General features: G+C 47.6%; 1 protein-coding gene across 4 annotated transcripts in view; it reads right to left on the reverse strand.

Moving 5' to 3' along the window:
* Nucleotides 1-7,736: 7,736 nt before the first annotated feature.
* The window catches only part of LOC112566804, a 30,060-nt gene continuing 18,448 nt past the window's right edge, over nt 7,737-19,348 (reverse strand). For all 4 annotated transcript variants that reach the window (XM_025243171.1, XM_025243168.1, XM_025243170.1 and 1 more), the window contains exons 3-4: nt 10,910-11,128; nt 7,737-10,401 (exon numbers count right to left, since the gene is read on the reverse strand). In XM_025243171.1, the coding sequence (XP_025098956.1) occupies nt 10,222-10,401; nt 10,910-11,128 (399 nt within the window). In that variant the 3' untranslated portion in view covers nt 7,737-10,221. The remainder of the gene's footprint in view (nt 10,402-10,909; nt 11,129-19,348) is intronic.

The following is a 19,348-nucleotide window of genomic DNA, read 5'->3' on the forward strand; positions in this document are numbered from 1 at the left end:
ACCGAGTGAGGGAAGAAAGCAGGAGAGGTGGAGCGGGTTGAAAGAAGACAGCCGTGTTTGCTCAGGTAACCCGCTGACACGCAATGTGACACCCATCAGCACAACAATCATCAGTCTGGTCTACAACAGTCAGTCAGTACCTTTGATCATTAACAATAATTAGCAGTTTCTGTGTTGACACACTGTATGTTATGGACTTCAAAGATATACCAAGAGACTTGTTTTTGTGAAGGAAATAAGTTTTCTGCCTTTGTGTGTGTGTGTGAGTGGAAGGTAAGGACATTTATTCAGGTTACCTTGTATCAACGCTGATGTTGCCAGCATCTCTCCACCAGCGCCTGATGCTGCAACACACTTTTATTTTCTGCAAGCCTGGCGAGACTGGAACTGACAGTGTAAGGGCTGTAAGGGCTGTAAGGGGTGTAAAGGGTGTTAGGGGTGTAGGGGGTGTAAGAGGTATTTGCATGAGACACTTGCATGCTTTCACTCACTTTCCTTTCCGTATCATTAATATCGGGGTGTGATGGTGGGATTTAGTTGATTAAACTCGGGTCACTTATCTCAAATCCTGCCACCAATGTCGACCTCAGACTCGACTGAGGTCTGTTGGCACTTGCCATTGACAGTTTGTGACAGTTGATGACATGACAACGGTCTTTTCCACTCATCTCTTTACCTTTGTTTGTCTCGGTAAAAGCAGCTGAGTGGCTCACAAATTAACCCCCGATGAGCGTTGAATAATTAACGAACAGCCCTCATTAAGCCTCATTAAGGCCTCATTAAGCCTCGTTCTGCACAGTATACTGTACCACCCTCAAGGTACTGGCGTGTACAGTGTCTGATGTTAGCGCTACACAGGTGTGTTTCACAGGTTTCCATCGCCAGGAAAGGCTTCTGGAGTGTGATTCCCAGAAGACAGGAATTTAATTAAGACTTCAAATTATTTCATGGTAAATACTAGAACTATTTAACCAAACCCTGACAGGATCCATGCTGACTGTAAGCACTACAGCCAAGAGAGATGATGTGTTATTTTCATCAGGGTCCATATCACAACTCAAGCAGTCGTCAGCCAAGACTGACACCATGTTGAACGAACAGAGCACTTCCAGAAGGCAGGAGGATGCTGGTGTCAAATGATTCTGACCTCCTCCATCCTAAGGAGCATGTTCTCCGAGTGGAGGTGATGCTGGACAAGGAGGTTGGCGAGGATCAATACCACGGTTGTGCGGTTGTTGCTGTGCATCAGGGTGTGCACGTCACTGCAGGAAGTGCTGCCAGAGCCAATAATGAGCAAATGCACTAAAGACCTCGATGGCGTCACTTCCGTCCTTTTGAAGTGCTTCGTTTACAATTCTCTTTAACTTCTGTGACAGGAAGCACTTAGAATGGATGTCAATAGAAAAATAGGATGAGTGCGTCATCATTCAGCCGCCAGTGAACAGTCGTGTATGTCAGTTGAAATAGTCACAGTAAACACATCATCATTCTCTCAATGCTCAGTTCTCTCATACTCCTTGATGCACTTCTATCTCATGCCTAGGGATTGGGATCCATATTTTGCAGTCAGAATGTGAAACTATTGACCTCTCATCTACTTGACAGTACCTAGGACTTGTCTGGCTGAGCTGGATGGTGTGACAGTTAGCAAGCCAAGCACAAATGGTCCCCAGCCCCCAGCAGTCGCCGAGCTATTACGTGTGCAAGCAGTGAAAGTGCCAGTAGTTGAGGAGGATAAAAGCTAATGGCCCCTGAAGTTCTCCAGAGACTGGTGTCCGGCCGTCTCGCACCTCGGGCTGAGTGCTCGTAAGTGTCTTCTCACACTCACAAGACACTCAGCACCTCACGTCTTCAGCATCCTCCACAAGCCAATCGAATCGATAACTTCCGGCAAAATGGGGGTCAGGGGACGGGCTGTCTCGCAGAAGCACCAGCCTCCCGCTCGTGGAGACCGGCGGCAGGAGATGGGGGCGGGAGGTGTCGGGTGAGTGTCGCGAGTCGAAGGAAGATCGTTGAAGTCTGTGAACTTGATAGTCTTCAAAACTCCTGGGTACACCTTCAGGCTGCTTCAGCTTTAGACGAGTTTTTGAAAGAAGGAGGAGAAAGGCCTGGAGGAGACCGACAGCAGTGCCCCACTCGGGGCTGACGCTCGCAGTCGGTGCACCAGCTCCTGGCTTCAGATATCTCTGTAAGTGATGTGTTCAGTGCATGTCTTAGCTGCTGAAGGCGCCAAATACTGCCACCACCATGACCACTAGCAGCAGCAGCAACACCAACAACCACAACAACTTCTTAGCACAGATTCCCTCAAGGATCGCTTGTATACCTTGGTGCTTACCTTGACTATTAAGGTGTGAAACCTGTAAACATTGCTGCCTGTTGAAGAAATTCTGACTAGACAACAACTTCACGGTGTTGTTTCTCTGAACTGCTCCTCCCTTACATCCCAGCTAGACAACTCCACTCGTCGTCTGATGATCGTCTCCTGACTCTGCCTGTCATGAAAACAACAACATGTGGCCACAGGATGTTTAGTTATTGTGCAGCCAAACATTGCAACTCTCTCCCTTTCCATACCCGCCACCCACCCCACTACAGAATCCTTTACACGTGCACTGACCACACACCTCTTGTGTAAACATTATATACTCCTAACAACCTTTCCCATAATGCTAGTTCTTTGTCACACCCTTTATTTTGTAATATCATGTTACTCTCAGCTCTTGTTCTTGTTGTTTGGTTCCTCTTTGTGTTTTCTGTATTTGGTTTTATTCTTCGTTAGTACTGTTGTTTATTCTTTTATAGTTTATATGTTATTTGTTTGTTTTCCTGTCCCTCGTATGTTGTCCATGTTTCGTTTTTGTTCTTAAGTGCTACGAGCATACTGCTTAGGAGTGTGAGTGCTTTACAGATTTTGCATTGTTGTTGTTGTTGTTGTTGTTGTTTATGATGATGATTATTATTATTATTAAAAAAGAAAAAATTCCTGCTTCTAGGATGTAGCACTCTGTTCAAGACCTTCAGCTTGCTCAGTACACACCACTCGTCTGAGTTGTTTCTCATCAGAAACCTAATCTCGCTCACGTAATGCACGTATCATGATTTTTGTGCTTATTGCACTTGTTTTGATGTTTTTCTTCCGATTGCTTGCTTTCGACAGCAACAAGTCAAAATAATGTTATTACTTTGTGTGTAGAATCAAGCGCAGAACACTATTTAATCGTTTGCCACCGACACAGTGAGGATGAGGATGAGGATGTGGATGTGGATGAGGATCTCACCACTTGACTGGACCTCGGCAGTGTTCCTGCTCCTCCATCAGTCCTCACACTTGGGGTGAAATCGACTATCCAACAAGCAAAGCAAAGAACCAACCAATCAGTCAGCCAATCAACCATCAATTGTTATAATTTCCTGCTACGAAACCCCTAAATAAGTTTTGACTATACTTCACCTGACCACGTGTCCTCCCTTGTGTAGCAGCCGTGACTCCACCTCCACTCGTCCTCGTCCCACACCAACACCTCAGCCACCCCGGTGTCCCATGTGGATGTTAGAACACATGAAGATGTGAGATGAGGGAGTCAAGGAGGCTAGCAAAGTGAGGACACATTGCATGTCTCGCTGGGTGCACATGTCTCCTCAGGGAGACTGGGAGACTGGGTGCCCTCCTTGCGACCCTCCGTCGCCGCCACTGGCACCAGGTCCTCGGGTCCTCGGGTCCTCGGGTCGCTTCTCTCCCGGGGACCGACAGCCAGGCTTACAGCAAAAACACTCTGGGCTGGGAAAATCACATGTCAAAGGAGGAATTGCAACCCTGTGATCCAGTTGTATATGTTCAGCCCTAGGACCCAGCTGTAAATTGCAACCTTAGAGGGAAAAACAAATCCCGGAGAGAGAGAGGGAGGCAAGGAAGTGAACATGATTACTTGAGTGACACGTCCTTACTCGCGCAATGACATCACACACTTGCTTTTCTTCTCTCCCTCACTAGCGGAGGGGTGAAAACGCACGAATAAAAAGAAAGAAAAATAACACGAGAGAAGTATTTTTTAGATATTCGCAGATTCCCTCGAGATGAAAATTGAAGGAGAAAAGAAATCGTTTGAGAATCAAATAACAGAAAAAGCACAAAAAAGCATAAAGATGTGCGGGGCTTAGACATGTGAACACAAAAGAAACAAATGAATTTGAAGGGTACATTATTGTGTCAAGTTCTGGACTCGTGATGCAAATTGTTTGTGTCTCAGTCTGCCCATCACCAGTCTCCAGTAAGCGGCGCTCATCACACGAGAGGATGCTGGGAAGAGGAGGAAAGGCGAGAGATGCTACAAGACTGAGCATGGCAGGCAGTGAATTTGAATGTCACACACCAAATAGAAATGAGAGACCTTAACTTATTGTTGGTCAGAAAGCATTTAATAATGTGTGGAATGATAACAAATGTGAGTGTGTAACATCGCCTTTGTGTCGTGATGGAGGCAACTACAACTTCTCACTTGGTCAACAAAACAAACTTGCGATACTCTCTCTGTTTCGTTTCCAGACTGGTATTAAATGTGAACTTACGACAGGTGACGGCAACAGTCCCACAGCCATCAGTCAGCTTGTCGAAATTCTTGTGGGTCTCATTCTTTGGTTGTAAGTAAAGATTTGTTAATCGCTAACGAAACTGTCACAAGAGAGGAACTGGCAGGACAGTCACGTGACGCCATCTGACGTCCTGCCGTCCTCCTTCATTAAAAGTTTTTTCTTTCGATGACTTTTCACAAACAGCAAATTAAAGTCCAAAGTGTTGCTCCTTATCACATCTGGCAAGTCTTTATCCTGGATAATGTGAGATAATGTGGATAATGTGACTGTCGCGTGCAGCGGACGGCGGTCCCCAGCCTCATGGCCGCCGGTGGGTCCAGGGTCGAGTTGCCGCGTGTCTGTTGTTGCTGCTCCGTCTCTCTGTCTCTCCGTCTCTGTGTCTCTCCGTCTCTCCGTCTCTCTGTCTCTCCATCTCTCCGTCTCTCCGTCTCTCCGTCTCTCCGTCTCTCTGTCTCTCCGTCTCTGTGTCTCTCCGTCTCTCCGTCTCTCTGTCTCTCCATCTCTCCGTCTCTCTGTCTCTCCGTCTTACCGTCTCTCTGTCTCTCTGTCTCTCCGTCTCGCACGCAACCCTGTCCCAGGCAGCTGTACTCCACCTCCCACCCACACAATTTCTGTGCAGTTAATGTTGTTGCTATAGTGGTATACAGCACTAGACTCACTATGCTACACGAGGCACGCACGTAGACAAAGACACGTGCACACACCTATTATACACTATACACTATACATTATAGTGACTATACTATACACCTAGCGACCTTTGTGATCCGCAGTTTGGCACAACTTTGTATGTCACGTGACACCTACACCTCTAGCACTCCAGTCATGAAAGTAAACTCACTTCGCTCTACAGTAGCGGCTCTCCTCTTCTTTCTCATTCTTCATCTTCTTTCTGCTGTTGCCAGGGATTTTCATCGATGGCGATGTCAACTGTTCATCTGTGTTTTCGTTTTGCTGCCCGCTTCGGTCCCGGGATTGTTTTGTTTTATGTCTGCGCCATCTTGCCTTCGTCCAGTAGCGGACTTTACAGCATATGTGTGGTATCCTAATTAACAGCTGTCTAATTACTGCACAGTGTACACTGTTCCATCTCTGTGGTATCCTAATTAACAGCTGTCTAATTGACTGTACTCTGTACACTATACCATCTCTGTGTTATCCTGTACACTATATCATCTCTGTGTTATCCTAATTAACAACTCTCTAATTACTGCACAGTGTACACTGTGCCATCTCTGTGTTATCCTAATTAACAACTCTCTAATTACTGCACAGTGTACACTGTGCCATCTCTGTGTTATCCTAATTAACAACTCTCTAATTACTGTACATTGTACACTGTTCCATCTCTGTGTTATCCTAATTAACAACTCTCTAATTGACTTCACTCTGTACACTGTACTCTGTAGCACTGGGTGCACGTGTGTCAACAGTGTCGAGAGAAACCTGTAATTACTGTGTTACAGGCTCGTTTTAGCCCCGCGTGGGGCAAGTGCGGGGCCCTGACGACCACCAGAAGTGCGGGGCCTGTGGCAGATGACTGGTCTGCCTGCCCCGAAGCTCGGGTCTGTGTGGTGACAACGTGTCGTTCAAACAGTCCAACACACCTGTGGACTACGGCAGGCAACGACTGGCAGCATCATCGTTATCCTGGTGAACAGTGTTGTGTGACATGTTTGTGTTGCTGTGACATGCTTGTGTTGTTGTGACATGCTTGTGTGTGACATGCTTGTGTTGTTGTGACATGCTTGTGTGTGACATGCTTGTGTTGCTGTGACATGCTTGTGTGTGACATTCTCCTTCTCTACCCGGTATTTCTGTCTGTTGACTTGTATACTTGCTGTTGATAAATGCGGCGTGTCAACGTGGAGTTTCTCACATCTGTATTTTGATGTTACTTGTTCTGTAAAGCGCACTGAATGAAGTCTGCAGGTGGAAAATGCGAGATGTAATAATAATAATAATATTAATATTAATAATAACAACAACTATTATTAAAGATGACATAATACCCACACGTGTTTCATCCCTGCTCCATTGTGTATTCTGCTTCAAGGAATCCGTTTTCTTGTAATACTTTATTTTCAAACCTAAAATGAAGTTTGGACCCTGAGAGGGAAGACTGAGGTCTGCGGGGGACAGGACATGGAGGAGGATACACCACAGGATACATGATTGTCTCGGGGGGACAGGACACGGAGGAGGGAGGATACACCACAGGATACATGATTGTCTCGGGGGGACAGGACACGGAGGAGGGAGGATACACCACAGGATACATGATTGTCGCGGGGGGACAGGACACGGAGGAGGGAGGATACACCACAGGAGGCTGGATCCTCGCGGGAAACACAACTGACGTCTGCTTCATTAGTTCCCACACCAGCTTCCAACCGCTGATTCCTGGTCGACCTTGTGACAGACACGCGGCGCAAACCTCTAAAACATCGGCTCCACCACGCCAGTTGTTTCCCCATCTTCGTGCCATTGATTTCTCTCCCCTTTCAATCTCCGCCGTGGCCTCCAGGGGGCGCTGTGCGATCAGCGGAACGACTGGCTTCAGGCGCAGCGCCCTCGCAGACACGCACATCCCCGTCCTCCCCGTCCTCCTCATCCTCCTCGCCGCCTGCCACTCTGCCTCGCGCACTCTCGCTCTCATTTCCGTGCAGCAGATAGTGAGATGGCATGAAATAGAAATTAACTTGGAAGCAAGCCTTGGCAGACCAACAACTCAACTCAAAGGCAACATCGATTTGGTTCTCTCCACTTTGAAATTCCAGTTTGCCGCTGTCTGGCAATAATTCGACAATCAATGTGGATTCCCAGTTGTGGTGACAACAAAATAATTTCTGACACTTTGTCTCACAAACATGAGAGACCCTCCACAGGACGGCCACCTGGTGACTTGAGTTGGTGTGTTTGTAGGAGAGTTGGGTATGCAGGTGTGTACATGATGCGTGTGTGTGTGGACATGTGTGTGTACATGATGTATGTGTGTGTGTGTGGACATGTGTGTGGACATGTGTGTGTACATGATGTGTGTGTGTGTGGACATGTGTGTGGACACGGATAAACACCTGAATGTTGGGTGTCTGTCACAGAGTGAAAGTCAGCTTGAAGTGAACAATAAATACATCTCAAAGTTAGCCAACAGATTTCTTTATTCAGTTAACACACACATAGCGAAACGGAATAAAGAAAATAACGACACTCAGTAATTTGTTAATAAAATTAATGTTTAGATCAAATTTTCACCCACCTTGCATTCACAGACTCGTGTCAGAAAAATAATGAAAGAAAAAAAAGTGCAAAGTATGAAAAAAGGTTTTCGTCTTCATCCTCATCACCACGACTACCACCGACAAAAGCAATTACTTGGTGTACTTCACAAACTACCATTACCTAACTCTACCAAAACCGAGCGATCTGGAAAAACTTCCCGCAAGTGCTGATGTCAGGGTGGGTCACCTGCTAACCATTCCCAAGAAGCACCAGGGCATCCTGCACCTCCAGGGTATCCTGCACCTCCAGGGCATCCTGTTGGCTGGCGACTTCTTTCCGTGTAACGGCGAGGTACAAACGGGCGTAAAGAGACACAAACACACTAAACCTACTGCTGACACGCACTCACACACACAAACACACTAAACCTACTGCGAACACGCTCACACGCACACATACACTCTAAACCTACTGCTGACACGCACTCACACACACAAACACACTAAACCTACTGCTGACACGCACTCACGCACACATACACACATCACCGACACACCTGACACTCACAGACAAGACTACAATATGATGTGTGTTGTCTCCCCATGGCTCTATAAGCGGTCTGCATCAAGGAATCAGTTTTGCTACAATGCGTTGTCTGAGAGAAAGGAACGTTCCATGCTGTATGTCTGTATGAACTATGTTAGTACAGGGACCACGTGACTCACGATGACGATGTAGGTACTGGGACATCTGTGTGGCAGCAAGTGGCTGCCATTAACCCCTTCTGTTGACTACCAACGTGTGTCCAAGTCCACAGAGCAAATACTTGTTGTTTATTGTACAGTTGTAACCTCACATACAACACATGCGCGCAAAGCAGGTTCTAGAAACATCGTTGACGATGATAGATGCGATGAAATGAGCGACGGTCAAACCACACTGCTGTAGAAGTAGAGATAATGACACCACACGAGGTTGTGTTTGTGTCGTACTATCAGTTCATCACTACATCTGTCTGCTCTGTCACCTGCACTCAGTGTGACGTCACTGTATTCCTTGTTGCTGCTGCAGGTGCACAGGGCCGCCAGCACCGAACGTTACAGGTGTGTTTGTGTTTCACCTGTTTCACGAGGAGAACACTGAAGCTTCGATGCTCACAGTTTGTTTCCATTAACGGTCTTGTGTGTGTAAGGCGCAGTGCAATATAGTGTTGGAATATAGTGATGTTGGAATATGGTGATGTTGGAATATAGTGATGTTGGAATATAGTGATGTTGGAATATGGTGATGTTGGAATATGGTGATGTTGGAATATAGTGATGTTGGAATATGGTGATGTTGGAATATAGTGATGTAATATAGTGTTTGCTCAGATCCTTGTGAATGTCCTCCCATGTCTTCCTGACCACTGCATCAGTCTGTCATCACGGGACAGGACTAGAGACTAATATAGTGATGTTGGAATATAGTGATGTTGGAATATAGTGATGTAGTATAGTGATGTAATGTAGAGCAGACCGCCAGTAGACAACACTCTACAGATTGTCAATATAGTGATGTTGGAATATAGTGATGCTATCTAGTGATGATGTAATATAGAGTAGACCGCCAGTAGACAACAGTCTACAGATTGTCAATATAGTCATGTAGTATAGTGATGATGTAATGTAGAGCAGACCGCCAGTAGACAACACTCTACAGATTGTCAATATAGTGATGTTGGAATATAGTGATGCTATCTAGTGATGATGTAATATAGAGCAGACCGCCAGTAGACAACACTCTACAGATTGTCCTAATGCAGGCTGTCAAGCAAGTGCCTGCTGTCACAGACAATCCAGTACAACAATCAGGTTGTCAAGCAAGTGCCTGCTGTCACAGACAATCCAGTACAACAATCAGGTTGTCGAGTAGTACAGGCTGACAGTACTGTGCAGTGTTGTCAGTACAGTGCAGGCTGTAAATAAACTACACAGCAGCTTGTTGACATCCTGTGTGTTTATCATGACAGTGCCACCCACCGTCTCCTAACTCACTGTGCAGAAGATGTAGTTGGTGTCAAAGGTCATTGGTGTTGGCACATCACTTGGCACTGTCTCAACCATTCCTCCAAGTCCAGTCGGAAGCTGTGGGATCTGATTTTGTTTCCGTGCGTTGTGTTGTGACCTGCGACGATGACAGCAAAGTGACAGAATCACCTGCCAATGAACGAGTGCTGTGTGTGTGTGTGCGGTCATGCAGGACGGTTAGGATAGCAGACATGGACACCCATCCAAAACAAACCACTTGTGGCAAAACATCTCAAACCACTCAAGTTTCCGTCAAGGCCTGAGCTGGCAGTCCTCCAGCAGGCAGGTGCGACTGGCCCCTGGAGGCTGACAAGGTGTGGTCAGGTGTAGCATGACGTCACCGGCTGTCGTGGACACCCTCCACGCACCTGATGATCATGGCGGCGTACCAGCGGTTCAGCAGCACGGAGAAGCGAGCGCCGCTGCAGCACGTGCGGGGCACGTGATCAGGATCCTGGTTGCTCGTGCACACCTCCGAGCCGGCCTGGTAGCACAGGGTTCGCACCCCAGTCCTGGGCTTGACGAGACAGGTTAGGTCAGTGTCAGACAGCGGACAGCAAGCTTCAGTCATTGGTGGGGGGGGGGGGCAACCTATTTCTCTACAGGGGGGATGAAGCTTCAGACTTCACCACATCGCACGATTACTGCCTTTCTATTCTCGATATATATAAACATTGCCACGAGATATACATACATACAAACGTCACCATGCACAAACTGAGATCACAGTGACGTCATGGTATGGTTAATTAATATATTCTTCCAACTCTCCCTTTGCATACACCCCTGATGACGTGTACATGGCCATGCACCCTCCCAAAGACTCTGTCGGGGGATACATAGAGGCAACATCTTTAGAATGCATCATTCTATCCGCACATGTTCTGAGGACATAAACACACACACAAACACATCCACACACACACAAACACACAGAGAAACACATCCACACACACACACACAAACACATCCACACACACACACATCCACACACACACATCCCCACACAAACACACACAACTCACCATGCAGACAAACTTAAAACCGAGGGCGATGTCCACTGGTATCACTGCCACAGTCTCCGAGTCGTTGCAACAGCGACTGCTGGCGCAAGGATATGGCAACAAGTAGTCCCCCGAGGCGTATCCCAGCGTCCCCCTGCAGCAGACTGTCTTGGAGGCCTCCAGGCTGATAGAATACTTGGGTTGCACGGAGGCAGCCATCGTGGGGGAGGGACCGTCCGGCTGCACACAAAGGACACAGAAACTGTTGACATGCAGTTAGTTCAGCAACTCACACGTGACCTGCAGCAACTCACACGTGACCTGTAGCAACTCACACGTGACCTGCAGCAACTCACACGTGACCTGTAGCAACTCACACGTGACCTGTAGCAACTCACACGTGACCTGCAGCAACTCACACGTGACCTGCAGCAACATCCCTTTGCAACAGCTGCAATCATAACACCAAGACAGGAGATGTATCTTCTGCCAGAGAAATACTTCTGGGCACTGTCTTGAGTCCCGCATTGTGCAATTACAAATAGGGAAGGGGGAATAGAAGACTACCCCTCCCCACTAACGATGTTGCCCTCAGAAGCATCCTCTTGGTGAACCCAGCCTGAGAGAACCTGCCTCGTAATATTTCTCTTTGCTCCCCGGCAAAACTACTCCGTGACATCTAGATGCCACAAAATTCACATCAAAACAAATAAAGGAGCAAAAACGAGTCTCGTCGGAGGCTTTCACATCGACTGGCGAGTCCCTGCTGCCGGCGGTGAGCTGCTCAACCGTGAAATGAGAAAATGTCTGTCACGTGACACCACGCGCTCCTACACTGGGCTTAGTGTTCCTCTGGTAGTGGCACTCCTACACAGGTCTCTACATGCAGGTGGCGCTCCTAGCATGCACACAACAAACTGAGTGCCACAGTCAGGCAACACACACACACACTTATATACAAACACACACACAAACATATACAAACACACACACACACACACTTATATACAAACACACACAAACACACACACATACACACACACATACTCACAGACACACGCACCTTCAGAGTTCGGGGCGCGTGCTGTCCACCAGACAGTGTGTAAGCACGATGCTCAGCGCGCGCTGTAAGGGCTGGCCCCTCAGAAAGGTTTGCCCACGTGACTGTAGCTCACTGGCACCTTCACTCAACAACTGATGCTAGTCTTCCCCTCTGGCCCCCACTTGTATGTATAAATGTACTTTATACACATAACTGTACACATAGTCTCTAGTCACGTGGATGCTTGGTGTCTACGGTGCCAGCCTGATGTCCACAACTGACAAGGACTGGCTGTCGTCCATTCGTTATTTTAACATTTCCTTAGTTTATCAGAATTTCTCGGTTTATTAGGATTTGTGTCTTGAGCTTTCGTCTTTAGAAGGCAAAGTTTCATTGACAGCAAGAGGACTGGAGGACTAGTGGAGTGCACATATTTGTTGTTATTGGGTTAGACACCATACTATTGCCATAAATACCCACTTCTAGTATCGAGATACACGTGTACAAGCATGACATCACATAGCCTGCAAACATGACCCTGCACAGGAAGAGGTCAACCACCCGGACACCAGAGCAGAACACGAGTGTGTTTGTGAGTGTGTTTATATTGTGAAGACCTTAGCCACCGGGCGAGCTGGCAACAGACATTAAGTAGATGCACAGCAACTTTACCCTTTGACCTCTTGTTGTGAGTGTTTGCAGGTGTGTATCTGCAGAACGAATAGAGGTCACCACGCAGACTTGGGGAAATCGTGAGCTAACCATTGGTCCATTCGTTGTTGTCCACCAAGCAGTCGGATGTGGAGGACAGGAGGCGCGGGGCCAGCATCCCGACTGTCGGTGTCCCAGCAACTGTCGCAGTCACCAGACGCTGTACCCTCGCCAAGTCCGACATCAAGTTCCTCGCCCTCGCCCTCGCCTCCACTTGTCTGCTAAACGTTCCCATGTTTGTCGGCTCAACAGACCCACAGCAGAAGGTTTCGCCTTCTCCTTCCTTTTTATCGATGACTAACAGTCTGGGCCACTGAGTCTCGCGTTTCTCCGACATGATCGATGAGACATTGCGGTGACCTCTGACTCCACGAGATTTCGCGACTTACACCAAATCCTCGGATAATGCAGTGGGTACAGCAAGGACAGGGGCTGATGGGAATACAGGGCCAGCACTAACTGTGCTTACAGACAACACAGGGCCAGGATTGCTGTCACAAAGACTGACTGTAGTTACAGAGAATATAGTACATGGACGTTTGTTACAGACAATATACTACCAGGACTTAGGTTACAGACAATATAGTACCAGTGGGTACAGACAATATAGTACCAGTGGTTACAGACAATATAGTACCAGTGGTTACAGACAATATAGTACCAGTGGTTACAGACAATATAGTACCAGAGGGTTACAGACAATATAGTACCAGTGGTTACAGACAATATAGTACCAGAGGGTTACAGACAATATAGTACCAGTGGTTACAGACAATATAGTATCAGAGGGTTACAGACAATATACTACCAGTGGTTACAGACAATATAGTACCAGTGGTTACAGACAATATACTACCAGTGGGTTACAGCCGCGTGCCCTGTGGTCACTGACAGCTACGTTGGTAGCCGCTTGCCCTGTGTCCCCTGTGGCTGACCCCTGTCTTACAGCCGACAGGACAACTAACCTGTCCTGCTGTGTGGTCGTTGACCACTAGAGTCCCGGTGTCTTATCTCTTCACCTCCCACAGTCGCATGTTGACCGGTCTCGTGGCGTTTGAATGACAGAGCGAGCAACTGCCATCAGCGGCCATTTTGTCAAACACCTACGCCCTCCTGCAGCTATTCAGTGACCTCCCTTGGTCTACAGTACTTCATCGTCGTCTGTGAGGCATCATTTCAAAATCACTCAGAAGCCGGCAGTAAGCCTCCCAGGCTGTAACTTACTGTGGTGTTGACTTACTGTGGTGTTGAACATGGACAGGACGAGAACGTGCAGCGCGTGTTTCCTTCTGTTCATCTCGGCCTCGTCACGCGGACGTGTTGCAGCGCCTGACAGTTTGTTGTGGGTTCACTGACCTTTGACCTTTGTTGTGCTGGACTGTGTAGTCAGAACGCACAAGACGAAACTGGACTGTGGTCAACTTATGTTGGACTGCTCACCCACGCAACACATTTAATAACAAGTTGGGAGCAGCTGGTCACTGGTGGTAGACAAAGTAATAAAACTGAAGACAATGCTGGGGCCTGCCATTGTTTGGAGCAGTATAGTGCAGGGCATGTAGTAGGCTAATTAGAGTAGCTACATACTACAGGCTACTACAGGGCTACTACACACTACAGGGCTACTACATGTTACACACTACAGGGTTACTACATGTTACACACTACAGGGCTACTACAGGGCTACTACATACTACATACTACACTACGCCGATCTCCAAATCCTCAAGAAGATAGTTTCCAAAGCCAAAGCCAGATCGCAGTTGTTAAAGTGTTGGCAAGACCTGCAGAGCTGACCACGTGACTCGCTCACCACGTGACTCGCTCACCCCGCCCTGTACTCCAATCCCGGCCATAGACGTCGGCTCCCCGAGGCCATAAACCTTTAGCTTGAAATTGATAGGAAACCATTATTCAGTAATCTATTGCCGTGGGGAATATACTGCAGCAAGAGGTTACGACCGCTACATCGTTAAAAGATCGGAAAAAAACGATCTTCACGAGAAACTTCATGTTTTGCGATTACTGTGATTCGAACAGCCAAGCATACTTCCGTGTGAAATGTGATCAGAACTTGATCACACAAGATCACCCGCTCTTTGTCAGAATTATTCTAGAGGACACCTCGTGTTCACTCGCAACAGCGACTTTGACAGGAGCAGAGCACCACACCTGTGGCTGTTGCCACATCGTCTGCTGGTCTCTGACAGACCAAGGACCAAGGACCGCTGACCAAGGACCAAGGACCAAGGACCTTTCACACGCTGCTGACATCCTTACGGCAGCTGCTTGCATGTCCCTCTGTGTCTGACACCCTCATAGAAACACGCAGGTAATGGTCAATACAAGTTCTCCCACACAGGATGCCAAAGGAAATAACTGATCATAAGAGTTTTTCAGCCCAAATAAATGACAAATAGGACGTATCAAGGTGTTTTCTTTCCTTCCTTCCCTTATGAAGTTGTTTATTATACTCTCATTGTTCTCTCTCTCCCCACAGACTATCTCACTAAGGGGTTTAAATAGCAATGCAGGTCTAACAAGTGGATTATAAATATTTTCCAGAGCAAGAGTTGGTGAAACGTTTGGCTGACGACAGCTTTGTGCAGCGTGTACATGTCGTCGCTGTCGTCCTGTCGTCGCTGTCGTCTGTCGTCCTGTCGTCTGTCAGCACACTGGCCTTGTCCGGACTGTCGGCATGGCGTCTAGGGGCATTGCTGGTCTCCATCTTAGTCTGCCCACCAAGAATCAAATTGCCAATAATGGCGCGATTTGCAGCCCACGTTCGCCGCCTTGTTGCCATCGATCCTCGCAGCGCCTCGTGGGGAGGTAACTCTAGGACCTCGTCTCCCCCCTTCCCCCCATCCTACCCGTGGTAACCAGGGAGCTTTGCATGCGTGTTCACTGCCACAGCACCGGTCATTTGCGCACAGGGAGGAACCTTAATGAAAAGCTCGCCTCCCACAAAAGTGCAGTTGCCTAATTGAAAGCAACTACTCGTGTTTCTATGGAAATGAAGATCGGGCCGTCAACAGACTCAGCTCCACGTGGCAAACACGTGACTGCGCTCTCGTGCTGCCCTCAGCAACATCATTAGGGCCGGCAAACGACTGACACACCTTAAAAACAACAACATCAGTGCAAGGCATACAATAAAATCAGCATCTGAGCACAAAATCTGTGTAATTATCTCGTAGAGGTTGTTGACATAGCAGCAAAATAAAAATTCGAATTATCATCGTCGTCGTCGTCGTTATTCCCATCATCATGATGTTGTGGTTGCTAGACAACTGGTATGACATATCTCACTGTACCATATGTCAGTCCTGTCGGTGACCTGTTCAAAGCAGTTTTTACCTGACATGTGTCGACAATAACTGATGACAGGTGACACGTGTCGCTACAGCTCAGGAGCAGGCGCTGGTGTGGGGCTGCCTGTCCCCGACACGACCACACTTTTCCCCCGGGCACCTTGGAAGGTGGTTGATGTGGACAGAGAAAGAACTGGTTGACAAAGTACACAGGTCATTGCATGCAGACCTGGTCATCACCATGTGACAGGCCTAAGTGACCATCTTGTCAGCTTCTGCCTCCTACCAGGTCCTCGTGTATAGAATGATCCCCACAACGTCCACGACCCCCACGACCCCCACAACGCCCACGACCCCCACGACCAGTACCCGCCTGCCAGCCTAACTGATTGTCAGGTACTGCCAGTCAAGCTATGATGAGGAGGACGGTGATGGGGTAGTGTGCTGGACGACCAATTGATGTGCGAGATGCACTCTGGGTAGGGCGCCATGCGTAGTAAGACTTTGAACTTAAGTCACTGGACTATCTGGCAGTTGCTGACGTCGACATCAACACTACTTAACTGTCACGCCCTCCAGCACCTCCAGCACCACCAGCGCATCCCATTGTCCTTGGAAGACTGTGACCTGGGTGTTGTCAAGGCACCAGCCTGGTATTGATCACAGACCGGATGCTACGCTGGGCAACGTGGCTGTCACGTGACCTCGCCGTTACTCTGCCTCGTGTAAACACCGCTATCGCACGTGACAGTAGAATGTCTGTGAGTGTGTCTGTGAGTGTGTGTGCATGTGTGTGTGGCTGTTCTGATTAACTAAGACACGTCATCCTGGAGGACAGCTTTGTGGATACTTCAGTGTAAAAGCTCTGTGTATGTCAACCTTGTCAGTGCCGTCTGTGAAGCTCACCTGTGTCTCGCCTGCACCATCTCATTTGTTTGTTTGTTTTTTGTTTTTTTTTTATATCTGCGTTTTTCTCAAATAAGCCGCACTGGTTTATCAGCCGCAAATACCTACATCTTGATGGTTTATCAGCCGCAGATATCTACAACTCGGAAGGTTCATCGGAGGCATTTTGTCTCGTTTTCGGCATGATGAGGGTGTGTGCTTTAGCAACTGATCTGAATTCTTCAATTGTATGGCTTTGATTTTATAGTGTGAACACTTAACACAGTAACAAGATGAACAGTTACCAGTGTAACAATGTGAACAGTTAACACAGTAACAAGGTGAACACTTAACACTGTAACAAGGTGAACACTTAACACTGTAACAAGATGAACAGTTAACACAGTAACCGTGTAATTGTGTCCGTGTGTGCGAAGGTCTACTGCTGTTTACAGTCAGGATGATGTCAGGGGAGTCCACATCCCTGTACACAGTGCACATCCTGTACACAGCCCACATCCTTGTACACAGTCCACATCCTGTACACAGTGCACATCCTGTACACAGTCAACATCCCTGTACAGTCTCTGTGAAGTGTAAAAATCTCTTACTAACAGTACTACCCGGGGTAGACGGCGCCCACAGTCCACCCGCATGTTGTCCGAGGGTGGGAGTGACTGGTGGCTGCTACTGACTGCTGCCAGCCAACTCAGCAAACAGACCAAAGAAGTAGACAAACAATAGAAAAGAACCTTTTCACAGAATTTGTTGCGGAGGTAGAACACAAGATGGTGTGGACCAGGGATGCCCAACCTACGGCCCGTGGGCCATATCCGGCCCGCGACGCGGTGCCATCCGGCCCGCGAAACTTCAGCCCACAGTGCAGAAAATCGGCATGTTAGTAATAATAATAATTTTTAAAAAAACCCGAAAAAAAAAGGGAAGAAGAAGTATTTATCCCTGCGTACGGGCGTCTCCCAGTCTTTTTTTTTTTCGATGGACGAACATTTCGATTCAGTTCTCCGACTTGGTGTCTCTACGGTGAGGCCGGACATTCAGAAGTTGGTTTTGGGTAAACAACTTCAAATATCCCACTAATTACTACATAATTAATGGTAAGTACAACTTGTTTCTAATAAAAAATGGTATCTGCTCTATTTTTTTTTCTTTTTTGTATTTTTGCGGTGAAGTGGCCCGCGACACGGCTGTCCGAAATGGATATGGCCCGCAGGCCGAAAAAGGTTGGGCATCACTGGTGTGGACGATGGTGTCACGTGATATTCAAGCTCAGTCCATCTTCTGCTCCGCCTTCCCTCCTTCCCTCTATCGCCAGAAGCCGTCTAACACGCGGCGCACGTGCAGCCCAGCAAGTGCCCTCAGCCTCTGTCATCAGCCTCTTCTCGTTAAACAAGATGAAAGATGACCGATAACAACCCAGACAACACGAGCACAGAGAACTTCTTTTTATGTGGCAATGAACAGGATTTCTACAGTTGTCGTTAGCACGTGCGACCTTTGATAGCTTTTGACAGACACACAGACACACAGACAGACACACAGACACACAGACACACACACACAGACAGACACACAGACACACACACAGACACACACGTTGTCATTACCAACATCTAATCACACTGACACTTGTGTACACTTGAACACGACTCGCAACACACATACACACAGACACACAGGCACACACATATAGACACACACACACACACGAGCTACAGAGGACTGTCTACAGTCACGTACACTCAGACAGGAGGAAAGCCGTGTCAGCGTGTCACTGGCCGCTAGAGTTCACACGCCACAGACACTCAGATACACAGACACACACGCCAGAGGTCACACGGCACACACACACACAGACACACACGCTAGAGTTCACACGCCACAGACACACACAGACACACGCTAGAGTTCACACGCCACAGACACACACAGACACACACAGACACACAGACACACGCTAGAGTTCACACGCCACAGACACACAGACACACACACACAGACACACACGCCAGAGTTCACACGCCACAGGCCAGTTTCATATGAACAAATAATGTTGCGAATTGTTGGCCTCGTTTTGAGTCTCAATTATTCATCTTTTCCTCCTACAACACCTCTCCTCTTTCTCTCTCTTCTACTTCACTCACTTTCTTCTGGCTCTCAGGTGCCTGCTGACCAATGGAAGATTATGTTCGCCAAAAGCCTGATAATTGAAAGCCTGTGACAAGTGAGTATTTGTATAGATTGTCTCTCTTGATTCATTCATCCATTTTATCTCGGAGCTACTGAAGGTAGCAGTCCAAGGGAAAATACGATGAACAGCAGCAGATGTGAACACGCCAGTGGGTGGGTCCTTGTCCTGTTGTTGTTGTTGTAAAGCTGTGAGTCGTTAGCAAGGACGGTGTGTAAGTAATGCCTATTACATATGAATTACACATAAACACTGTATAAATATTACATCAATATTACATCAACATTACATCAACATTACATCAA

The sequence above is a fragment of the Pomacea canaliculata genome, linkage group LG6 (genome assembly GCF_003073045.1).
Source record: "Pomacea canaliculata isolate SZHN2017 linkage group LG6, ASM307304v1, whole genome shotgun sequence".
Taxonomy (NCBI): Eukaryota; Metazoa; Mollusca; class Gastropoda; order Architaenioglossa; family Ampullariidae; genus Pomacea; species Pomacea canaliculata.